This window comes from Limanda limanda, chromosome 15 (assembly GCF_963576545.1).
Source record: "Limanda limanda chromosome 15, fLimLim1.1, whole genome shotgun sequence".
NCBI lineage: Eukaryota > Metazoa > Chordata > Actinopteri > Pleuronectiformes > Pleuronectidae > Limanda > Limanda limanda.
Genome location: NC_083650.1, coordinates 16267773 through 16294359, shown reverse-complemented (window position 1 = coordinate 16294359; position 26587 = coordinate 16267773). Strand labels below are relative to the sequence as shown.

Sequence of the window (26587 nt, the reverse complement as noted above, 5' to 3'; positions counted from 1 at the left end):
AGTTCGTCCTAAATCATGAAACAAGACATTTTAGGAATATTTGGAGGCAATATAGTGTTTGGGAAAACCACACAGATATTATACCCATAAAAAAGTGGTAGTATGTGGTATTCAGAATTGCCTGAAGGATCTTTACATGGATTGTGTATGATAAGGCTGTGAATATCACTCAATAACCAAATGTATAAAGCGAGAACAAGAAGCTGCTGATTAAAAGACACTTACTGCCTGACATGAGATAAAGCCCGTTAGGATCTACGGCTAAACTGGTGACGGCATCCAGGTGAGCCACCATGGAGTGAATCATCTTCCCACTGTTGTTGTCAAAGAACTTGATGTGTCTGTCCTCCTGCGCCGTGATGGTGATGGGAAGAGTCGGGTGGCTGAGGACCTTATTGATCTGACAGGGAGTGCCTGGTTAAAAACAGACAAACACATTAGTCCTCACACAGCAGGAAGGTACAGTCACCTAGAAGAAATTGGTATGAATACAAAGCAAAATGTATATTTTACCTAAATTCCACAATATATACTAACCACTCCAACAAAACAAATACACACATCCATATAATTAAAAGGGCAGTTTGCTCAATCTGTATCATTGAGAAAGATCAACAAAAACAATATTGCATTACAAACTATGTCTGCAGCAATTGTTCTTAAAACGAAACTTTTACTTAATAACTTAAATCTTAATGCAGATATTATCAGACAAAAAGGGATGATTGTAGCTAAGAGGTTGCATTTTTCTGTCCTAACCCATACAAGCCTGAGAGAAAACTAACCAAACTGAACCCGACAGGCCTTCGTTTGATGCGGTTAGCCTTGACACACATGGTTATTGCTTGTTTTCTCCAATTCCTGACAGGCTCAGGTCAGGTGTCTGATTTACCTGATTTACTTCCAATAAGTGTTACTTGGTGTTAACCAAACATCTTAATCTACCAGAGCACCTAACTGACTTCTACATTAAAATTCAATTCAACAAGTGGAAATAAAAAGGGAATTGATAACCTGTTGGGTTCTCTCTATATACAGATTCTACATGTGAATTGTTGGACTCTAGTTGGGATAAACAGTTTACAGCGTATGTAAGACCCAGATATCTGCTGTCTCAGTCGCAAAATATCGGTTGTTGCCCCAAGAGACCAATTCATCGTCAGGCTGGCTCTGAGACTGGGTTTATGTGTTAGGGTTTAGGATTTATGTGTTAGAGTTCATAGTCAGTCAAACAGTAAAAGCTTTTTTTGGCCTCCTGAACCCTCAAACCATTGTGTTCATCCACTGTTTGTGATCCACTGCTCTCAACCTACCTGGCTCCAAGTTGGACTCCAGACTGAGGACCAGCTGACGGGTCTCCATGTTGAAGAGACCAATTTCCCCATTTGTGAAGGATGTGACCATGTAAGCTGGTTCACTGCACACCAGGTCTACAGAGGAGGGGATTCCCAGTTCTACACAGGAAAGCAGAGCATTTTAATCTTTAAAATCAAAAAACATTTATAAAAATGTTTTTGATCATTACATAGAAATCAGGTGTGTACGTTTGTTTTCGTTGAACACAGCAAGGGCAGGGGAGGTGGTGTTGGCGTCCCACAGCCTCACAGTCCCGTCTCCGGAGCAGGAGAGGAGGCGCTGGTGTGCACTGCTGTACACCAGACCCCAAACGGAGTCAGTGTGTCCACTCAACTCTCCACGAAGCACTGACGGGTCTGTCACAGAAAACACAAGACAACTTTGCAGTCTTTGTCGAGATGCGTGGAAATAAAACCAAAGACAAAACGTGACTCTAAAATGTTACCGTAGGAGTCGTAGGGGTCGATGTTGGGATTGGGAGTGTTCCAGCACTGAATAGTTCCGTCAACCCCTCCGCTGAAACACTGCTCCCCTGTACTGCTCATCACCACACTTAGTACTGCCCCCCTGTGGTATGAATATTGATAAAACTGTCAGCAAGCAGGAAAAACTAGGCAAAAACTAAATGTTTTTATTAATGTTCAGTGTTTTTACCTGTGGGCCCTGAAAGTGTAGATCGGTTCCACATCTAAAGACGTACTCCTGTGGGCAAACAGCGCTTTCATTAATCTCCCACACAAAACACATAGTATAATATTTTTTTATTATATAAAGCTGTAAATGGATGGACAATATACTGCTGTGCCAATAGTTACTGTTGTATTTTTATATTACCCTCGACTCTCAAATGACTCCAGCCTCTAAAAATAAACCCACCACTACAGGCTGTGTGTGAGCTGCGGAGCTGTGTTATGACAAAATGAGACTCGGGGAGGAAAGTCTTGATGGTTCTTTGTCACGTGGGTTTGCTACAGTTTCCTGTAGCTGAGCCGTGTCACAGCGCAGCAATGAAATAAGCAATGATACCTTTGGGACTGTAATCAAACAACCAAGCTTTTCTTTCAGACGATGCTGCTGCAAGGAGACAAGGAGGCGACTACACTCCACACACACTACACTGCTGTCTGAGTGCTTAGTGTCTCTAAGAGAGCAGATGAGGGAGGACTGGACAGCTAATCGATACTGTAGTAAATTCTAAATTGTTACTTTGGCTCCTTTTAAGCAACAAAAATCAATGAGAAATCCCTCTGTCGTACAGGAATAGTGTCTTTTGAAAACATAATTGGGAGTGAGGGGATTCTTACTTTTTGGCAGGGGCTGTCTTTTGCAGGTTCCACATTTTGAGCGTGTGGTCCTCTGAGGCGGTGATCAGGACGGGCTCCACAGGGTGGAAGACCAGAGCCCGAATCCCATCGAAATGGCTCCGCAGGGTGAATTTGGGGTTCCACGTTTTCCTCATGGCATCCTTATTGTTGCCGATCTGGAGAGAGAGCACCTCATCAGAGCTCAACATCCAATTAAGCAGCTTCATTCCATGTAATCAGTACTCTGACCTTCAGTTAAATCCTGATTAATAAACCACCTTTACATGAGTTAGTGTTTATTTTCAACCATTTAGACCTGATACAACATATGGATGTATATAGCTTTAAGATTGGGTGCGTTGTTTGCTTGCTCTCCCTTTAGAGACTCATGAGACGATATATTATTTGACGTCCTCATTTTCAAGCCATGTTACTGATGAAATACACTTAGATCCGCTGAAGTACTTGTGGGAAAGCAAATGGAAATGCAGTTGTTTTTTCAGTGCACTTAGCCTTTTGGAGCAGGTAACAGAGGTGTTTTTTTACAATTAAAATAATAAGATCCATGTGTCTGCTGACCTACTGACCACTTTAATTGTTTAAAAATAAAAAAAAACTTGAAGGAAAAGGCAATGATTCACAATGAAAGCCAAATGTTTAACCTTACATTTTTTAATGTCTATCTGCCTCAAAGCCTGAGAAATCCAAGTTTTAATGAATATTGGCAATTCTGTCAGCTCTTCAGAAACCCTCAGGTTTTAGGTGGTAGTTTTCAAACAATATTTAGGGTGTAGAGGGTGTTTCTGCACTTTAGGACTTAATAGGTTAAACAACCCGTTGTTGTAAAAACCTGCCATCACACTGAAATAAACTTAGCTTAAAAATCCTCGAACAATCTACTTAGGTATAATTTCACAGCCATGTGACTTTGACATTAGTGTGATTACTGTTATTACTGTTATTATAAAAAAATTTAATTTCTTCCAGTGCTTCACTTTCAAAGCAGCTTTTGAGACAGTCTTTAAAAATAACTTTTTGAGACACAAATGGCAACTTCTCAGTATATGATATGTTTTTGTCAATTTGATGAAGATTAGAGGAGGAAGGTGGGAGGGTTATTTTTCATACGTCTCCAATGAGAAAGAAGAAAGAAAAAAAGTGATCCCCTGAAAATGGTTCGGTAGTCCATTCTGCCTTTTCCTACTTACATCGTATGCCAGGCTGTCGGCCTCGTTGGCCACGGTGAGTCCGGCCAGTTCCCCCAGACCCAGCTCGCTCTCCATGGCCTCTTCTGTGCCCATAATGAACGACTTCCCTGAGGTGGGTGGGAAGGTCAAAGCCTCAACTGGGGAAAGAACACATAAAAAAATAAATACACAATCACTGTTGACAAAGTTAACAAGGGGGTGAAGCAAATTTAAACCAAATCTGTTGGTATTTTCACTCGAGCACCTTCATCCGTTCGATTCGCCTCGTGCTCGTTGAAGCGGGCCACGCTGGGCCGGGACTGGGGGGCAGATGGCGGCTGCATGTGGGACAAGTCCTCTGCGTCTCTCAGGTTAGCGAGCATGTCCTGCAGCTTGGACCGGTTTGGCCCTATATAACAAGTCAGGTAAAAAGTGTTAACAAACAGAAACAAGAGGAAAGGAGGGTGAAACAAAAAGGAATGCAAAGAAAATAAATAATGCAAAGTATTTTATTTGTGTGAACAAGCTGAAAAAGAGAAGGCAGAGTGAACATGGAAGGAAAGCAGCACTGAAACGGAAGAAAGTAAATTAATAAATTATAGTGTGTATAAGAAATAGAAAGGAAAGACAGTCAGCAGCAGAGTTCCTGTTAGATTAGTTGGAGTTGGGGAACATTTATCTCTTAGTGTCGGCAATGTTGAGGAAGGAATTTTAGATCAGGGGCTGGATTTTGTGAGATCCCAGACAGAATATTAATATTAATATTAATGTAAATTCTAAGAGCTCCCAGCCGCTGAATGAGTCTGAAGGGGGCTGTTACTCTGAGAGCTGCAGTATTCAGTCACTTCACTGTCACTGAAAAAGATTTTCACTGATATTAATTTACAACAGCAGCAATATATTTATTACTGTAGTATCAACATGGCTGTCAGATGAGGATGACGATGGTGATAATTATGTTGTTATGACTGAAGAAGACTTCAATGCGAGAAACACATGACTGTGGAGTCCAGATTGGACACAGGTGGACGAGTCATCACAATCAAATCTGTGGATATCTGACTGTGTGGACGAGATGAAGTGAATATAAATCAAAACATTAAAACGGGACAGAAAAAACATGCATCAACCATCACAGGACAAAGATGGCAACAGATTTTGTCTGAGCAGGAAACAGGAAACATTGAAGATGAAATGACAGACAGGAGGACAGAAGGCATAACAAGGAGCAGAAGGAGATGAGAAAAAAACAGCAAAGATGTTTTTGTTTCTGATTTAGGCCGTTTGGCTGAAAGTCAGGCTCTACAGAGAGAGGAGTAAGAGGAAGGGAGGGAGGCGGCGGCAACGCCTGGCAGGACTTACTCTTCACCCCCTTTTTCCCCTTGCGCTCCTTTCTGTACTGCTCCTTGAGTTTGGTTATCATGCCCGGGTCCACGTCCCAGGCTTCAGAAATGGGACCTTGCTCGTCCTTCTCTACACAGGGTGGGAACAAAACCAGACCGAGAGGCTGTTGAGCAACTGCGCTGGAAGAAGCCCGATGAGCCTGGCACAGTGTAGACCTCTCTCAGACTCCTGCTCTCATGGAGGCATGATAAACCTCCAGGAGAGCTGTAGGCTTTAGGACCCGAGATGAGTATTTCATGATTATTAGCACCCCTGTAAGTGGAAGCAGCTTCACAGCCTTCTTGTTTTTATCTTTTTTTCAGAATTTCTGTTCTATAGGAAGAGGTGAGAGTGGTGGAAAGGAAGTTAATACCATGTGGGGAGTTCTTTCATTTGAACATTTGGATTCTGAGTCATGAAAAACATAAAAATCCTCTCCATGAAATCTTACTGATTGTTTTATAAACAGGACTCAAATACTCAAACCCACGTTCAAATACAAAGACACCCCTCAGCATGATATTAAACCCATTTTTTTGGTTTTAGTCTGAGAGACTCAAAGGGAACAGGGTTGATTTGACGACACACAGGCGTAGTGGACGAGACATTGTGGTCACAGGCTGGCTATGGGAACACAGTGGAAGAGATCACAAAACTATGAGTTAAACAGAGAAACTCCAAACACCATGACTTATGACCACAGCATGATATATGAATGACGAGTACTCCATGAACAGTCACCAAACTTTAAGAATTTAGAGAAACAGGAAATCTATCGAATTACACCATTAAATAATTAACGACTGCCTCTGAAACTTGTGTATTTTACTTGTAGATAAACAAGCTCAGCATAGTCTAAAAGAAAATAACTTTTTCAAAGGTTATAACTGTATCTGTAGAGTCTATATCATCCAACTCCAACCCTGCACTTGATCGTCTTCTTGACTGATCCTGGACTCACCCCAGTCCGTACCGTCTCCAGTGCCTCTGGACTCTGGCGAGGTGTCCATCTCGTCAGGGCTGGACAGGAAGTCAAAGCCCTTCAGTGCCTCCTCTGTGTCAGGGTCCTCAGTGGTGTCCATATTGGCTGGCAACGATGATGACGACGGCTGCGGCTTCTTTCTCAAGATCTGGGGGAAAGAAATTGAGGGCAATTATTAATAGTACAGGGGAAACTTCTTCTTAACTTTGTGTGTGGGCAGGAGATGAGGGAAGACTGTTTCACTCACCGTCCTGGACTCAACATGAGTCCTGTCCTTCCCCTCGCTATCCTCGTCATCATCTTCATCACTGAACTCAGCAGCTGCATTCTCGATGAACTTGAAGGCCTCCAGCACAGCGCTGGTGTCAGAGAGCTCAGCTTTCCTATTGAAGAACAACAAAACAAAATGCTTACAGTATCTGTACTGACTCCCCTCCATCACTCTAGAATGCATCATCTGTAGCAAAAGTGTATGTGTTGCCCTTTCAATGGCAACTTCACAGTGAAAAATTGGGTGGTGAAATATTTGATTGTCAATCATGGATTATGCTATTACAGGTCCAATAATGGCTGATTTACAGCTTCAGCAACCAAAGACAGACTTATACAAAATAGTGATAGTGTCAGATATTTTGGGCCAAAATCCCAGAGTGTGACTGTTGCACGGACTCATTTTTATAAATTAACCAATTAAAATATGACATTACATCACGCAGACTAATTTTAGAGGTAGCGTGATACCACTGGTAAAAACATTTTTTCCTCAAAATTTTAATACTGAAAATACAGTGAGGTCAGTGGGGCCTGTTCATTGGAGGTTCCAGCACATTTGTCAAAGCATGTTTATTGTTTTATTAAAAATACATGACAGCAGCAAACATGTATGACAAGAGCTGATGAGATGTCTGACGATTCACCAGGCACTCACTACATAATCTGTTATGTCTCAGAACCGATATGTTACAGATAATCACAGATTGAAACCATAATATTTTGCACTGTATGTTAAAGAAGAGTTTACTCACCCTCTGGTGCCCATGCCCTTTGTGTCCGTCCCGTTTACCAAAGGCTCAGCGCTGGTTCGTTCACCTGCCCTCCCACCTCCATCCCCGGCTAGTCCTAGCAGCGCTCGAACCCTTTGGGACTTTACGTCTAAGATGGTGTCTGTGTAGCCCACTTCCTGCAGGTACCTGGAACAAGATGAACTAACTCAGACAGGTTGTATTTTGTGTGTGTGGTGAAAAAGTGAGGAAAGATGCCAAGGCATTATACAGGAATGCATTAATACTGTCAGGGATTCAATTATTGTTTCACATTTATTGTTGAGACTTCAAAGATGAGGAAGAGTCAGTTTCTTGTTTCTGTGAATAGTCTCATTTCCCCAGGCAGTGGTCTACTTAACAGAGTCAGCTCTGCTCAGGCAAGATATGCTACTCATCAAATATTACATCAAGCCTGTAGGGCTGCAGAAGATGCTCTAGCAATTTGTGAGGGCGACTGACTGACAGGGAGGGGTGTCTTAGCACATTATTGATCTGTCCCTTGCCATGGTGTCAAGAATAAATTGGCTGCCTCCTCGGCCGGCATGTTGGGGCAGATGACGTGTTAAGCTGCCTTATGGTGTCTGGGATAAAGGCTAGAGACCGATTTATTTACACAGACTAGGTAGAGAGCCAGCTGATGATTACCACACTTTCCTGAGCTCACTTAGAAAAGCGGAGGAAAAAACAAACACAGAGCAGGTAATGACTGCTGCTGCCCATGTGAGGGAGCCGTCTCCCACAGTTGTTAGGTTATATCACTGCTGATTGAGTTCACCAAACATGTTAGTTTGTCACTATAACACCTTTTATACACAGACCTCACTTCAATGCCATTAACAAGACAGTATATATAATATCCTGCCTTTGCCTGCTTACACTGCACTGAACAACCAATATGTTGCTGCCACAGTGTCTTTTAGATAGATTGGCGGACTTCGGGAATCAGGAGGCGTGACGTGAAACACAACATCGTCTTTGTCTGTCCCGACGCTCGGCTCTCGCTTAAACACAGACAGCGACTTGGCTTTGTGACAACCTCCACTACCGGCTAAAAGACGGGAAAAAAATGTCTCCGATTTCATTTTTTGTAACTTTTATACAGAACAGTAAGGAGTAATGAAGACGGCCGCAGATAAATTGAAAAAAAGGGGCCTGTTAAAATCCTTGTACTTCAATACAGCTAATTTTAGTGCAGTGGTGTTGTTTTGTGGGTTGAAAAGCGCCACAGAAGGATGAGAACAGAAGAATGAAAACACAGCTTACTGTCTGAGGAGCTGACGGCCTTGTTTCCAGGACAGCTGATTGTTGAGTGACCCAGAACTCTCGTTCTCGTTGGCCTCATCTGGAGGAGGAGAGAAGGACACAAATCAGGGCTCCACAAACAGCAGCACAGGCTCTGACATTATTTCCACTCTGTAAACACAACCAGAACATTCCAGCATCACAGCAACCTGGCAACTCAACACATCCAGCACACGGTCGCTATCGGTAAGTCAACAGTGGATTAAATAGAGGAGGATACTGGTTTGCTTTAAATTTTGCCAGAGAAATACACATTTTTTAAACAGCTGTGTCCACAAGTAGGATCAGTAGATTCACGCCAACCTTGTCAGCTTATACTGTTCATGTTTATTCCTTTAATAACTAGCCTCAAAGCAAATGTCTACATCCCAATACGTAATTATTGTCCTAATAAAACTGTCTACACAACATAACCAGCAGTAGTACAGAGCGAGGATGTGAAACCTGTAAGAAGTGGCTTGTTTTTGATGCAAAAACATGGCTTTAGATTTTTAATGATGCATTCCGACACCTTCAAAATGGCTGGGTTTTGCTCTGCCCGTGTCCCATGACAGAGTAGAAAGAGCAATGAAGGGTATCCATGCCTGCAGCATCCAGAACAACACACACTCTTTATGACGGCTTTGTCAGAGCCATAGACAAATAATGATGGGATTCAGAGCTCGCTTTGATAGTCAACAACTTCGGCAGCCTGCTCGCGAGTCAGCTGGGATATGTGCATGGGGCAGGGAGATGTGTTAATAAGATTTAGATGGAGTGAGATAATGTGTAAGTGTGTGTGTGTGAGTGTGTAGGGGTTGATTTGGCAGGGCACAGAGACGAGGCTGAACCAAAAAGTGGGTCATGTCTAATTCAGAGGGCTGAGGAGCGGACAGGTGCGCCACCATACGAGCAACACCTCCTACTCCCAGTCTTCCCCTCTTCCCTCCCTTCTACCTTACACCTCTTCCCTCACCTCCTCTCATTCATCAACACTTCAAGGGCTCTGGTGCTTTGAACAGCCCTCATGAATAGAGATGAGGAGAGGAGAGAGGAAATATAGCAATCTGATTTAATGATGGTGGAGGACGTGAACATGAGAGGCCAATTAAACTACAATATAACAAAAAGCAGGCAGTGCGCTCATAAAGGGGTGATACTGGGGTAGAATAAGGTCCTATATTAGAAGAAAGTTTTGTTAAAAAGTGAGAACAACAGTTTGGGTTTGAGGGATAAATTAGTTGTGTGTTGCCTGTAATAGTTTATCCTTCATTTATGCAGAGTTAAGGATGTATTCTTTTAGCTTTAATTAAGCAATCTCACCACAATGATCATTATACCCCTTTACACCAAAATTAACGAGTATGCACAGGTTTTTGAAAACACAATTTAATCCACTAATGCAATGCGATTGACCTGTAGAGGAGATTTCCTTTCTGTTTTTTCGTCATGAACGCACAGATGAGGGAGAGGCTCCCTCACCTCGCTGTCTCGCAAAATTAGTGCATTAGTGTTATGTTTCCATCGATACTGATTGGACAAGGAGCCGATATTCTGCAGAATAATTTGACCTGTGATTGAATGCCAATTGCATCCATTCCCATTGCAGACAAAAGCCAGATTTTAGTGGGTTTATTGACCAGTAGAAAATGGGCTTTAATTGCTGTTCGGGAGCTTTTCATCACATCACACGATCTTCATCAGCAGGTGAATTTGCAATTAAAGTGCAGTTGTTCAATTTCACATATTTCTAAGCTCTGAAGGAGCTGTTGTCCGTGTGGGCTTAAGGGGATTTTGTCATGATAGTAATTTCTTTCACCAGTAGGTTTAAGTGGGATTGGGATTGTTGGAGTGGGATTTCAGACCCGACCCATCAAGCCCTGATCTAGGTGAAGCTATGGACTGAAATTGGATCAATCAATAAATAAATAGATAAATAAATAAGGAAAGAAAGAAGGAAAGTAACAAAGTATCTGTCTATCCATCTATCTAATTGTCTTTAATTTGATTCAATTTGGGTAGAGATCGAAATATCCAAGGCAAATGTAACTGAAGCTGTACAAATAATACCAGAACAGTGTGCATGGCTTCATGCAGATATACCACTAGAGGCCAGTGAAATAATGTTTTTGTAATTTGGGTGAACCAACCCTTTAATGTGGTTGTCTTTGTCAGAAAGCTGAGTGATGGTGTGATTGTGCCAAAAATGTCTTTCTCACCTTTGATATCATTAATATCTGCAATTCAAACAGTGGAAAAACATGCTCATAAACTCTTCAAGTAGCTCAAGTTTGTACAGTACAGCTGCAACAACAACCTTTCTCTTTCAGCATTCATGAAAAGACAGGGAGAAGAAATCTATGGAAGCAAACAAGATTCAACATGAACACACCCTTCGCATGTGTAACAGTGTAACTGTCACTTGAGGTATGTGAACTCAACAGTGATTTAGTATGAAGAGGTGGAGTTTGCCATTTGAGCCTCCGTAGACTTACCAGAGTCGTAGCTTGGAGGCTTCATGTCGCCTTGATTTAACTCTGTCCCGTACTTTAACTTGTGGTATTTTGCTCTGGAATTAAAGAAAAGCAAAAGATGAAGGCAACAAATCTTCAAAAGACTCATGTGCAAGATCTGCATAAGCTCTGACAGTCATCCTAACTATCACGTTTGAAGAATTCACTTGTATGGAGAGCTTTAGAGTCGCATTGCTGAAATCAATGTCATAACATTTTAAATAATATTTTTTCACAGCAGTGTGTATCATTATTATACAAAACAGCTGCATTCAGCAATTGTTTTTGTAATTAATAAACTGTTCTGAATCCCTGTGGACGCATTCATTGCTCATTCAGTCTCTTATTCAGACAAGCTATTAAATTAACTATTATAGAAGACAAACACAACTGATAATTATTCACAAATGATTGGAAATAACCTGTGAACTTTTGGCTTTTTCTACAAAATAATGACTAAAATGGTTAATTCTCAGTTAATTGAATGACCAATTATATGGAAAATCACACCTATGATCTTAAAATGTATGTTAAAGCAATAAACCTTTATCATCCGACCATTTTAACTGCACATAAAGATGGAATATACCCCTTCTCCTCCATGCTAGCTGATGAGACATGGGCCGAATAAAATAGTTAAAGTAAACTTCAAATACATTTTTCACAAAGATGGTTTCTTTTTTGTTATAGGTTGTTTTGCATTGTCCATCTTTATAAGCCATGCAACTAATTTACTTAGTTCTTTACCTTAGGAATACAGTTTTCATTATGAATTATGACAAACATTGTGTAAACCAATAATATAACATACACATATATTCACAATATGATTCCATTGACAGGGGATTCCCCCCAAAAAGAAAACTCTGCTGTATTTATAAAACGTATGTAATCTCAATGCAACATACAGGAAATATAAATGTGTGGCTTTAGTCTGTTTCAACCTTTGCAATACTGAGATGCTGTTTCTTCTGATGGCTACACACAGATCCATATCAGTGATAGAGTCAATACAGCACAAGGAGACACTCCATGATCAAGAGGAAGCCACCCTCATCCAAATCAAATTCATTTGAAATTGGGTACATCCCACATTCATACAGCCATTTCTGATATTGCTTTTAGACACCCTTGGAGATGTGACCTGTTGCTTAGCAACTGGGTAAAGTGGTAGTAATCCTAGGTTAGGTGTTGCTCCTGAGGCAGTGTCTGTGGGGATGTCAGATGAAAAAAATAAGGAAAATATACACTACAAACACACAGAAGATGATTTCTTATTTAACAAAACCTAATGATGATGTTCCTCTCAGAGAACAGGGAGGAACATATGACTAACCTCTGAGTGGAGGAATGACAGAGCACTGATCTACTCTGACAACTGTAAAAATCAGTTAAGACTTGTTGGACAATCTCCTAGCCCAAATAAAAAAAAGTTGTCATAATTTAAATTTCTTACAAATCCCTGTTTTAATTTTTGATTCTTAACCTTTTTCAGGGACAGCTTTGCTGATTGCCTACCTGAATGTTAGCCATGCTTCTCTTTACATTCATTGAATTCCACACATTACCAGCTTGTAGTCGTCTTATACAACTCGAGTTTTCCACTGTTGGCCTCGGGGCAGTAAACTACACCCTCTGTGGTTGTTATTGAGACAGAGACTGGACTGCTTTGCTACACGGAGATGGCATCAAAATTCCACCTACGCTCAAAATGTGAGGTACATCCCATAATCTGGCTAACGTTAGACTTTAGAATTCTGGTTTATGACTGGGACAAAAACACAAGCTGCAAGATGATAAAAAAGTTATAAACAAGTAAACTATTCCATTGAGAAGAAAAATTTGACAGTGAGTGCACCTCAAGTGTTAGAAATAATCCCTTATTACACAGGATAAATGTGTACACGCAACATGTTACAACCCAAGATGTCATAACCTGGAATTATGATTTAAATAATTAAAGATATTTCTGTTCCAGGAAGCAGCCCGGCATCAAGGAGGAGGGCAAACGCTAAGTATATCACTGCCACTACCACAGGGACCTTTTATATGACGTCGATGGGCCGTGGAACGTAAGAATGAGAACAATGTAATTCTTCAGGTTTGCTGCCGGAGATGGCGAGCTGTGACTGTGTCCTCGTCGTGGGTGGAGAGAGGATTCGTCTCTCCTCCTTTCACATCCTGTCCTTCCGCTGAGGACAGCGTACAGTCATCGCCATCCGACAGCAAACAAAGCCTTTCTGCCAACACATGCTCTCGTCCAGAGATATCACACCAGCTGGACTCGAGGGAATCTCTCTGGCACTCTCACTCCATTACTGCCTCTGCTGACACCAGCTGAGGCATTGGGCCACTACGCATAGAATACGAAAAAAAGCAGCGGATGGACATTTTAAAACACTAGCAAGCCTTTAACATGTTATCAAAAAAATATATCTTGAAGTAGAGATATGCGGAGAGCGTCCTAGCTCTGTGCAGGTGCAGAAAATGTCGATTTGTTGTCCAGTCAGAATCTCACCCTGCGACGTTCTCCCTTTTTTGTATTTTTAGAGGCGGGAATTTATTTTTAGGGAGATACAAAACACAGAGCCGCTGCAGTTGTTGCCGACTAGCGGAGGTATTTCTATGTGCTGTGGGTGGGCTGGAGCAGCAGTGGGCAGTAAAGGTACTCACCTCTCTTGCTTCAGCGCGTACTCCAGCATTTTGATCCTCCTCACAAGGTCTTTCTTTAAGTTCTCCTGGCCTTTCCTCTCCCCCTGCAGGAAAGCAATCTGGGCCTGAAAGTACAAAAATAGGATTGTCAGGTTAAATTTGAAAGTAGAGAGAGACTTACAGTAGACATTTTTTTTAAATAGAGTCAATGTTTCAGATGTTTTGGCATCTTCGATTTGAACCAGCAAAAAACAAAGACATGTCTTAAAAGACAACTTCCACGAGGCAACATCTAAGAACAATGACTTCTGTTTCGACTGAAATAGTCAAATCAACCTGCGTGGCATGATGGGAAACAAAAAAGAAGTACTATTCTATTTTAATCTAACCTACTCACTCTCCCACACATCCCCCCACCCTCCCTCTTCTAAAATTCCTTTCCTCCGCACATCACTGTCTCTCTTCAGTAACAGGCAGCAGCTGTTGACGCACTCAGTCTGAGTCAGCATTACATTACACACACTCACTTATAATGAAGGCGGTAGAGGTTAGGTCACAGTATAATGTACAGTTTGAAAATACCCCAAACTGAGATGTTTACTGTGGTCTTAGTCTTTTGCCGTTGTTTAGTTACAGCCTTGTATGTGTGGTATAACAAACTACATAACTAAGATACTGGAGCATCCACATTGATTTTCTAATCACAGGAAACAGGTAGGAAGAAGCATGTACATTAGCAGCTGTAATGGCATTAAAGCTAACATTAGCCTTAAGCCCAGTGGTGTAAATATTACTCATGTCTTACAGTTCCTGTGAATTATACATGTGTTTTTTCTCAAGAATTAAAATTCTGGTCTTCTGGTCATTTGTACTGAGGGCTCTCATTAGATAATGGGCAAGTTCCCAGGTCAAATTAAAGATGTTTGTATTTCCATTTCTTACTAATCTCAGTTTTAATTTTTCTACTCTTAACCTTTACTCATACAGGGACAACTTTGCTGATTGCATGTGTGATTTCAGCAAGGCTTCTTTTTACATTCATTGAATTCCATACATTCCAAGCTTGTAGTGTAATACAACTAGTCTTCCACTGTTGGCCACATAGCAGTAAATCACATCCTCTGTGGTTGTTATTGAGGGAAGAGACAGTGACTACATAAACACGCACATACATTTTCTGATATTAACCCTGTTAAGACATTAGTCTGAAAAAGGCAGACTAATGGCATGTGGAGTATTCTGACCTTAGTCGCATTATGTAGACATGTACAAGTCTTAATCGCATTATAACGCCCTACTGGATTTTTTACAGCATTTTGCGACATCGACAGAGTGGGAAGATTGATAGAATGGGGGAGATATCATGTATCATTCATAAGTAATTATCCACTTAAACATTCGTAGCACATTCAATATGAAAAAACTGTCTGTTAAAGTACATCTCAGTTGTTGTAAAATAAAAATGTATATTAAAGTAGCATCTGTGTGCCACTTTGTAGTTAAGAGAAGAAAACAGACTAACAGTAAATGTTTGGATTAACACAAATCGTGAAGGAAATCTGAAGAGCAGAAGAGCAGTTACAAGATGGTGGCTCAGTTTCAAACAAGGACAAAGAAAAGCACCGCCAGCACCTAACTGCTCCTGTCTAACTTCAGAAAGAAATTTCCTCTTGGGGATGACTCAAATTCTAAAACGTCGAGTGAATGTCTTAAAAGGGAATGAATATTGACTCCATTCCGTGCCTTTCACTCTACATGCAGAGGATGGTGCGAGTTTGAGTGGGTTGGATCACAGGTTCACACGGATAGCAAGCAGCGCTGCTGCTGACTGCAACAATGAGTCACGGCAGTACTTCAATCTGCCTTGTATTAATAACAGCATCTCTTACATCCACGGTTCTCCACAGAAGAACTCATAACAACCTGCCTGCTATAGCTCAGGGGCCCTTCAGATTTAGGATACTGGTCCAGCACCAAGTTTAGCTGGCACCAGCCACATGCCAGCACCCTGAGTAGACACCAACAACTGATGCTCTAGAAAGATGGGTCAGCACAGCACATATATCACTCTACATCTACACAAGCTCCTTATTCATCCTGCTCCATGTGCATCTGCCCTCAGCTGGATCAATACGAATACATTCAGGGTTGGCAATAATGTTAACGTTTATTATGAAACTCACTTTCCATAACCTTGAGCCAGTATCAGTAAGTGTTAACACAGGAAGCCCTAAACAGTTTAAATTTCACAAAGGGGCTTAGAAAGGATGCTGTAAAATACTTTATAATGATCTTCTTAATTTAAGTTCTACATATTTGGTTGTATTCCTGTTTCTTTTTATTTGTAATTAAGTTTATATTTCAACAGTAATATATCAAGCTTAAAATTACACAGCCATTTTTTGTATATGTATAATCGGCCAATATATTTACACATCAGACGTTCTATACTATCTAATATTGACATCGGACCCCTAAAATTTGTATTAGTCAAAGTCCTGAATAAAGTTGTATAGATTGTCCTTACATGAAAAAAATGCCAGGATGTCTTTGGAGAACAGGACGGGGGGCACAGAAAGGGGCACAAATAAGAACATTTTGCATATGGAACATTATCAGAGTTTGGATGGCACCAGACAGCGTGGCTCCCCAAAAAAACTTACTCTGGCTGAAACGGCATCACATACGACTGGGCCGCGGACCTCATTAGCCTAATTGCAGAGCTATTTTCAAATTCAAATTCATGTTCAGCTTGAAATGGCTCATCTTTCTAGCTCACATGTTAAAACAACTGCTGAGTATAAACAACAATAACTTAGAAATAAGTAGAGTTGCAATTTCTTCAAAATTTTCACAGTGAGAGCTGAAGCATGGCAACACAAGTCCTAACTCATGTCCAAAACAATGACAGAGTGTTAAGAACAGCTTGAGAGGTTGTTGTTTTACACACATACTCAGAAACAGAGACTGCTCATCATCTCATTTTTTTCACTGTAGATGAAAACTGTACATCTGTTCTGACGGAGATAGTGAGCCACCATTCACTTCCTTTCCACATGAAGCACTGGCCCCTGGTGTCCTGCGGTGCCAGAGAGAAGAGTGCCGCTCTGTGAATCTCTGGCTCCCCATCTCTCCTCCATCAAACATTAACCTTGGGAGGAATGCAATGAGTCAACTTGGGCCATAAAGAGACACAGGAAGCATTTAATCCCCGGCCTCACACTGACTGCATTATTGGGCGGCTGGATAAGGGTTCCTCAGTCTGAGTAGGACATGTAGAATGGGGCATCCATCTCAGAGCCTGGGACCTTTCAGCAACAGGAAAAGGAGGCAGCAGAGACCGGGCAGGGAGGAAAATAAACTCCAGCCGCAGTGTAATTCTAGTATTTTAGTAAGATAAGGTAAGAACGTCTCGCCCCATACCTTCTGCTTTGACACACTCAAATATTAGTTTGAAATTCGATTGTCCTTTTCTAATAAAACGAAAAGACTGGAAGCAGCTTCCAGTCATAATTAATCATAATTTGAACAAATTTAAAGACATACAACTGCACACACAAACATATAGGTTAGCTCTTTTCAATGGTTAAAAATATATTACAATTTAACCTCCCCTTTCTGCACCCAGTAGAATTTTAATATTACAATACCTATTTAAATATAATCAGAAAAAATGTTTTATTTCTTCATCCTTAGAGATGACATTAGAAACATTAACATGCAGACTACTGAACTCTCAGTGGATTACTTCACAGCAGGAACAAGAGGACATTTTCATTCTATTTTTACTCAGGGACTCTATGATGACAACAAACAATATTATTGCTATTTATAGGAAGAGCTTAAAAGTCTGACATTTGTGAATTCCACACGTTTTCATCTGCGACGTCTACAACACAATGAGGCCATTTAATCTAGACAGAGTGAACACTGTGAAACATCCGCGGCAACAACTGAGCTCACTCCATTTGAAAAAGAAATTCAGCGGATACTCAATGACTTCAGGGGCTGACACACAAACAAAATGGTCACACACAGGCTTGGCTTTATTTTGACCCTGGTCAGAGCTGAAGGAGGGAAACCAACTGGTGTAAATCCCACATTTACAACGCAAACAACCTTTCATCCAGCGAACACCAGGTTTACACTCACAGTTACCGCAAACCAATGAGCACCACAATGGCCGACCTGATAACTAGCCAAGTACATTCCATGCATGCCATTACACTAGAAGCAACAGAAAAAAAGGTAGCAAAACAACAGAGCCAAGACTTCAGTACTGGAGACTGTAATGTGGCTACAGCAGAGTATTTTCCATTTGTGCATTGAAAACAACACCACAGATCTACATGAGATGTTTATGGCTGAAATTAAGAATATAATAGAACACCAATATTTGACAGCCATTACCACAGATAAATGTATGTACACTATATATCCTAAAATAAAACAGCAGTTTTGAATAGGTTAGTCTGCTTGATTTATTCCTTAAATTGAATGAAATAACTTTAGGTAAGATAGCATCACACATACATCAACATACTAAATATGGATATTTCATTATTAACACCTCTGCAACATGTCAAAAATGCTGCTTTGCAAAAAGAGGAGAAAAGAAAATCAGTTAAGAAACTGTAATTAGATTATGCATAGAAATATGAGTTTCTTCAGGGTTAACCTAGTTCAATTTAAGACTACTTAAGACTCACAAGAGACGAATACCACACTGAATGAAATATGATAGGAATTCACAGTCATATCAGCCAAAAGTACGATGGAAAGTATGAAGGAAAACCAACAGGGATGATGTGACCTAAAATTATTTGTTAACATTTTTTTCTCTACTTTCCAGCAATACATCACAATCATTTCTAATATGAATAATTAAAGGTCCAGTTTGTATGGTTATAGTGAAAGGGATCTATTGGCAGAAATTGAATATAAAATATGTGTAGTCATCTAAATTGTATGAATTGAACCTTTAAATTAATGCAACATGGACCAAGTTCAGAGGAATAATTAATTAATTATTTTATTTAATTTAAGTCTGTTCAAACTTGTAGTAGTTCAAACTTGCTAGCAGTAATGATAATACTTGTAATTCTGATGGTGCTGACTGAAGCTTCACAAACAATCCTGCGACACAATCTACTATCACAACATTCTCAGTTTAATATGCATTTATGTATATACATTTGTATTTGTATGACGTAAATGAGACTTTTGGTAATTTTTAAAACCTTCTAAAGACTTTATTGAGGATCCTAAATTCATATAGATATGTTTTCTGGCAAATCCAGATTTTTTTTTAGCATTGTACTGATGGAGAAATCATAAGGTTCAATACTGCTCTCAATAAAACTAACTTATGTGTAACACCCAGCTGTCTCTTCACCACTATGACAGGTCGACAACCACATGCTGTCTGGGAATGTATGCAAAAAAGGCTCTACACTGATTGTATGTACACAATCATTTACCCGACTGTTGGGTGTGTGAGTAAACAAACCAGATAGTTTAATGATTTGTTGTATTTTGCTACGCCTAAGACACACAAGAAGCACGTTGCATGGCTGCAGCTCACTTCTTCAAATGTAGTCTGTGCACATCGATCCACAAAGAACACGTACACAGGCACACATTAACTATCGCTCGGAGGGTCAGGGTGAGACAGTGAGCAGCTCAAACTCTGATTTAGTAAAGAGTTCTGCTCACTTATCTGGAATGAGCCGAGCTCTGCCCCTCCCCTCTTTTACAACACCCAGAAAACTAAATAAACCCCTTACAATCCCAGAGATTCCTCACAGTCAAACATACATCTTCTCTCTTTCCCTAAACTTTGACAGAGACACGGGTTTGTTATTCTCATCTCATCACGAGTTTCCACATGAGCTTCATTTCACACTCTGCCGTGACACAGCTCACAGCAAGCTGACACCACAGTGCTACCTTACAGGGAGTGCAAACAATTCTATTGTGTTATATTTGCACAGCTCCAAATCACAACATATGTAATCTCGAGGCACTTTACATAGTCAGGTTGAAACCTTACAGTATTATAGAGGAACCCGACAGTTGCCACGATAAGGAGATTTTTAAAAAACGTATATTTTAACAGAAAGAATCCTCCAACAGAACCAGATTCTACCTCGAATGGTTGGGTTGGATCAAGAAAGATAGTGGAGGAGGTTTAGGTGGTGGGGGAGGAAGAGACACAAAATGGGGTGGGGCAGAGATAGTTGTGAAGCTCTACTGTTTAAGCACTGCCAGGCTGGTTGTTATGACAGTAATAATAATGCAAGTTATAGATGTAGTTATGTTATTAACAATAAGAGCTGCAATGATTGCAGATGCTGAAAAATGCACCATGTCATCAGGCTTCTTGAGGACACGGGTGGTGCATCCCATGATGCTGCATGAATATTACATAAGGCTCATGGCGCACATGCATACACTCACGCATGCAGGCAAGGAGCTACATTTTCTGGCATCAGCAGTTTCTCTGACAAATGGCTTGTTTGACTGTAAGGTGTGGTCCTGGAAGAACCATGTTCAAACAACAGCTTTACAATCTGGAGAGTTAAGTTGCTTGCTAGAGAGGAGAAAAAAGATTTATAGGGATAAGTCTGACGTTGTATAATGTGTCAAGTGTAATCTTGTTATCAGTAACCAGCCACCGGCAGCAACAATGTGCATTTGCATTGATTATTAAGAGATGGAATTTGTATTGATGTGAAAAATAATATCTTACAGAGCTGTTCTCTTTAGCAAATAATAATTCAGAGAAATGGAAAAAGGTGCTGTCCGAGATGAATGTTTTCATATTACAAACTGGGCACAACAGGAATGCTGCTCAGTCACTTTGAATGGGGTTGATGTCATGCATAGCTGAACTGCAATATGGTTCCGTTGCATCAGTTTGCGTTGTGTTGCTCACGGTGCATATAGCAGAAGTTGATGAGAACGTTTCATGTGGCAACGAAGGCATCAGCCAATCAAATCATGTTTAAACAAAAACTCAAGCCCATGCGCTAGCCAATCAGACCATGTTGATGCAAAAGGGGAGGCAGAAGCAGCTGTCTAACCCTGTGTGAGTTCATTTGGTTTGTGGCTTCCATTTCCTGTGTACTTCTCTTCAGCATTGTATTGATAGCTAGCATGGCAGGTTGGCACAAAAGCTGGCTATCTTGTGTGTCCCAAGCATGGAATGTATGTAGAAGTATGACAAAAAAGACCATTGTGCATTAATAACTGAATTAAGAGCAAAAAACACAACACTGTGCTATCAAAGAGAGTAAACTAGAATGGAACTCAGTAGAGTGTATACCTCCACCAAGGCCCAACACTCTCCATGAAACAAAATTTAAATCCACTAGATCCAGATTTTTATTTGGATCTGCACCAAATTACAAGCACTCGTGGATATTAGTCCATTAAACATGTCCATCAAGATTAATGAATTATTTTGAGGAATATACGAATAAATTGAAAAATGTCCTGTCTCAAAGAGGTGTTGAAGCAATGTGGAAAAAAGATTCCCGGGTCATTTGTCTGATCTAGATCTTCACCAAAACTAAATGCATTCTTCCCTGACCCATACCAAACCTTCCCCCAAGTTCCGTTGTAATCTTTCCAGATTTTACCTAATCCTGCTAACTAAGAGACAAACAAACAACAAAAAGAAAACATAACCTCCTTGGTTGAGGTCAATAAGAACAAGCTAGATTACATCTCGTCACGAGATAACAGCAGTTTGATCTGGTGAGTACAGCAGTTTACAACTCTGACTGACTAATGACCTAAGATTTACTGTAAAACTGGGGAGGGCAGGCGACTGTGGTAGAGCCAGGCAGCTGTCCTGCACACCCACGTACACAGACGAGGGCTGTTAAGTGTGAATGGAGGAAGCAGAGTGGAATTAACAGGCCAACAGGGCACAGGGAGAGGCTCTGGTGTGAGTCCAACGGGGACAGTGGAGCAAAGCTCAGAGGACTGGGTTTGACTTCATAAATATGGTTCCCTCCAGGCTCCCTCACAGGTAAAGCACAAGCTCTTTGCAAAAACTTACTACTATACAAACACAGTGAATCTTTGGTATGAGCCGCAGAAACTGTCTTTGTTGAGCTTATGGGGAACATCACCAGAGTCTTGTGGTGAACTGTACCCACTTGGTACATGAGATAGGATGTGAACTGTTGTGTAGCATTAGTTTCTATGTAAACTGGTATATTTTTAACATTGGTAGAGCCTCAATTGTCGGCTGATATCTGAGAGCCATGATACTGGGTAACCAGTACTTAAGTTTTTGGTAAGGAAGCGTTTGCTCTGCTTTTTTGTACTTTCCCACTTGGAGGTTTACACTAGAAGGGCAAAAATAACTGCAGCATTGGAGTTGATGTGGTATCGACAGAGGAATGACGGTGACTCCCATTTCTGAATTTCTGAATGCCATGGTATGTGTATGTTTGTGCATGGTTGAGCCCCACTTATTGCTGGACCATTGAGCTAAATATGCCTCAGGCTTTGCCATTGAGTGAAAGCAAACATGAGATCACAGGAGTAAATCATCTAACCGAGGCAGACTGATTCTATACTTAGACATAGAGAGAAATAATTGAATAACATGAGCCACGTAATCTTGTTCCCGATAAAAGATTTTCTTTCAGAAATACAGGAGACGCCTCTGTCCAGTGAAGATAAGTGGGTGGATGTTTCAGTCTGCACCCAGATGAAGCCATCTTACACCCTGAGTCACCTTCAACCTTCTCCCAGTGTCAAATTATGGCTGCTGACAGATACTTCTGGCAAGGAGATACCCTATGGAGCAGGGATTTCCCCATAACTGGAGGGCTGTTGAAGCACACTGGAGGAGAGCCTGGTCTGTACAGGGCGTAACTCAACTTAGGCCCAGAAAAGATACATGCTACTCAGTATAGCAGGAGGATATCAATAGATCAATATCGAAATATCAATATGCAAATCAACTTCAGCCCTCAGTCGTAGTCTCTCAATAATGTCACTGCAACAAATAATAACAATCACAGATCAGTTCAATACAATGAATGTACCATCTTCCACTGGTAATTATTATATCATAAATGTCTACAGACATTTAAAGCAAAAAACAAAACGGTTATTCAATCACAAATTAACAGGAAATCATTTAGATGACAACAAAAATAGCAAACATGATACAGTTACAATTCCACAATGTGCAATTAATTGTGCTTGTACGTCAATGGCAACATGCTGTGTATACACTGCTTAATAAAAATAAATACACTTGCTTGGTGTGTGCCGCTAATCTAACTTACATAAAACATTTACTTAAACAACTTACTTAAACATTACACATTATCCGGTCTCAGTGCCAAAATAAAGTTATTTTGAGGGCTCAAATTAAATTCAAATAATTAATCATTTCGAATTTTTATAATAAGTTAATTGCATTTGAAATGATTAGTTGATTAAGGAAACAGCAGATACACATCAATTTAACTACTGTGATATAAAAATACATACAAGTCTTTTTTATTTCAAAATTGTATTCTCTGCTTTCTGCTACTACAATTTGGATATTTACTTATACTTACTAAACTTATATTTCACCATGAAATGTTATTGAATATAATACACAATTACCAAATTAGGTGATCATGAAAATAATTAGCAGCAAATAGTTGTTGAAGTCTTGTGTCGGGCTAAAATGGCAGACGCGATTTGTTCTAGCTTCAGTTTTTCTGTTACCCAAAATCTTTGGGTTTTGTTGATCTGACTAGACTCAGAGCGACAATCCCGTGTGTATACGTTTTAAGGCTATTTTCACTATATACACTTGACAGCATACAAGACCAAAGAGTGAAGTGATTAAGCGATAATTAAATAATCATTCGTTTCAGCCCTAGTTATTCTCATTACCAGGATGACATCCGACAGACTGACTGGAAGTGTAACAGATAGCTCGCTGGGCAAATCAGCTTGACTGAGTCAATCAATTGACTGTCAATGACCGCTCAGCTGGACTCTAATCCTGAATGACAGCAGCCTATGCATTTATACATACGCAGCACATGAGAGGGACCAGTTGGTGTACTGTACAGCTCCAGCAGAGAGGAGTGGCTCCGAGCATGACCTAACAGCCTGACTCGACGACATTCCTACAAGCCCTGGTGTTCGCCTTCCTCCCAAACACGGACATAAGACACAGCTTCGACTGTTTCCCATCCAACGTCCGTACAAACAACAAGGGAAAAAACACCCTGAGAGGAAACAGAGTGTTCACAGGGTTGTGAGATCACTCTGTGTAAATCTTAAAGGCATTTTATTTGAAACAATAAATGTTTTTCTTTATTAAAAGTGGAAGATTAACTTCTCACTATTGATTCTGTTATTAAAACGTGTGTGAACATGATGATAAACACTGCTAACGCTCTAGGGCCATGACAGCTCATCATTATTCATACATCCCTTTTTAGGTGTATTTCTTGAACTGTCTTTCTTCTTTGCAGTGGTCCCTACACTGAATATTAATCCGCAAATACCCTCTGTAGGTAAGCAGAGCACTATATATGTTTGCAGTAAGCAATATTTATAAAATATGTTAAAATCCCAAAAGTAAACTTAATCTTGTATGCACTTTCAAAACATTTCAATGTGCAATAGTGCTTTGCTACGGGGCAGCACTGGCACAGAAAAAAGATGCTCTTTTCAGGAGAGTCCTGATGCAGTGATTTACAAAACAGTCAGGAGTTTAAAACAGTCTCCTGGAGGTCAAATTACTTTCAAAACATCAAGAGTTAATAAAAAACAACTAAGATTCAAACTGAGCGCACCATTTTGCCGCCACAAACAAACCACCCAATAAGCCATGTAGCAACCTCACTGTGCTCTGCCGCAGTTGCTGATGAGCTTGCTTCATGACAGCAGACAGGAAGCTTAATACACAGGCCAGACCGAGAGTGCCGCATGAGGCTGGTGAGTCAAACCCCTACCACAGTGAACGAGTTACACGCCACCGTTCTGAAAACAATGCAGTGTCTCCCACCCAGTCCCTTTGTAAGTTCAGATGAGAATGTCAGTGGAGCTGCCTGCTGTCAAGCCCCAAAAGTCAGTGTTGCTCTTCGCTGCAATCCAGTATATACACACACATATAGTACACATATAGAAATGATGGAAATCACCAAAAACATGCTGTAACGATACCTGCTCAAATTCTGGTTAAATTAACAGTCTGGAACATGGTGTCCAAGGTCATTTTCTTTACTATAGATACTTTTTGTAGACACTAGTTTGAAGAGATCATGTTGACTGGTGATGACAGTTTCCTTCTGTAACTACTGATCAGTTAAAGCATCAAATTTACCAGTCTTAGGGCCTCAAATATTATAAACTGAGCCATAAATCGCAATCAGGGTTAAAATATTTACTCACGCAAGAATTACATATTCACAAATAAATCAAAGATGACCAATACAGGACTGAATAGACTCATAGAGAGATATCAAACCTGTAAAATATCTACACAGCCAATCAAAATTAAACTTGGTGCAGACAAAGTTTCACCTAGAAACCATATCAAAACAAGGAATTCTAGTGACCTTGGCAAGTTGCAAGACACTGACTTCCAGTTTAAGCAAACTTAACATTAAGCATCAGGTTTCCCTTTAAAAATGTGTAGTGTACAGCAGGATACTGCATACTTCTATTTATTAAGTATCTGAGTACTTGAGTGTTTAGTGACCAGGTCAGGGTGATATATATTATCCGGAGAGGACCAATTAATAGGATTAATTGGCTCTTTGACCTTTACCAGAGACGGATGCAACAGCATTTCAGATTTTCTCTTCAGTAGTGGTGGCGACATGGCCAGCGAGCTTAAGACCGGATTCAAAAACAATAAATGATGAGTCCACAGGCTGTTCGGTGGAGTGTGTTGTCTTTCAGCTCCCACAACCTTAAAACACCAGCTACCTTTCCTTCACGTCTGTATCTAGGTTCAGAGACGAGCTGCTGTACATTTAGCTGTAAGTAACGTCAGCCGTTGGGTTTCTACACAGGCGCATTAGCACTACGCTGACACCACTTTGATAGTGGTTGTAGCTCAAGGTTGGTGGTTCGATTCCACATGTTTGTTGGAGCATGTACTCGAAAAGTTCAACTCCTCGGAGCAGAGAGCAAGTTCAGCGAGGCCAGTCTCCGAGAAGAGGTCTCAAACAGTCGTCGTGCAGTCGGGTCAAGGGGGCGCTGCAGCTCCTTTAGCTCCCGAGCTAATGCTAACAAGCTAGCCTGGTGAGCAGAACAATCAAAAACAGAATCTCAACGCGTGCTACCAAAGGGGCCCCGGTGGTTCCACTAACGCGTGGCCCTGTGTACGTTAAACGTGGTGGTTTTTTACCTGTAGTTCGGCCCGCTCCACCTCCCATTGTGCCCTCTCCACTTCGAAACGGGCCCATTCGTGCTGCAGGAAGTGCAAGATCCCCGGGATACTGTACTGCGCCCTAGCCGCCTCCCCAGCGTCGCCATCGGGCAGCGGTCCTTTCCCACCGCCGGATAGAACCGAGTTGTTGTTGTTGAAGAATACACCGGGCCCTGCCTGCTCGTCCATGGCCGGGCTCGGTCGAAATGTCCGTCCGCTGTCTCGCTGAGTCCGGGGGCTCGATACCGAGGGAAGCGCAGAAACCCGTCGACGGCGGCTCCGTCTCCTCGGCTCAGGGGAATGAACTCACTTTCTGACAGCTAGCTGTCATTGAATGACGTCAGCAACTACGGCCACGCCCACACCGGGTTTTCTGGAGGCGCTCGATTCGCTCACCCAGACTCCCCGGAGGAACAGCCTCTGCTTGTGTATTTCAACCAGACAACCCCCTCATTCTGTTACAGATGATAA

The 26587-nt window shown here is 41.0% G+C and overlaps 1 protein-coding gene across 1 annotated transcript in view; it reads right to left on the bottom strand.

Annotated features, from left to right (window-relative positions):
- The window catches only part of LOC133020478 (striatin-like), a 28132-nt gene extending 1697 nt beyond the window's left edge, over positions 1 to 26435 (bottom strand). Inside the window, exons 1-16 of the mRNA XM_061087050.1 lie at positions 26096 to 26435; positions 13723 to 13826; positions 11032 to 11105; positions 8519 to 8597; positions 7238 to 7402; positions 6460 to 6595; positions 6192 to 6360; positions 5210 to 5320; positions 4113 to 4256; positions 3869 to 4005; positions 2661 to 2836; positions 2011 to 2058; positions 1802 to 1923; positions 1545 to 1712; positions 1314 to 1454; positions 226 to 414 (exon numbers count right to left, since the gene is read on the bottom strand). Coding sequence (XP_060943033.1) covers positions 226 to 414; positions 1314 to 1454; positions 1545 to 1712; positions 1802 to 1923; positions 2011 to 2058; positions 2661 to 2836; positions 3869 to 4005; positions 4113 to 4256; positions 5210 to 5320; positions 6192 to 6360; positions 6460 to 6595; positions 7238 to 7402; positions 8519 to 8597; positions 11032 to 11105; positions 13723 to 13826; positions 26096 to 26305 — 2173 coding nt within the window. The 5' untranslated portion in view covers positions 26306 to 26435. The remainder of the gene's footprint in view (positions 1 to 225; positions 415 to 1313; positions 1455 to 1544; positions 1713 to 1801; positions 1924 to 2010; positions 2059 to 2660; positions 2837 to 3868; positions 4006 to 4112; positions 4257 to 5209; positions 5321 to 6191; positions 6361 to 6459; positions 6596 to 7237; positions 7403 to 8518; positions 8598 to 11031; positions 11106 to 13722; positions 13827 to 26095) is intronic.
- Between the last annotated feature and the right edge of the window lie 152 nt (positions 26436 to 26587).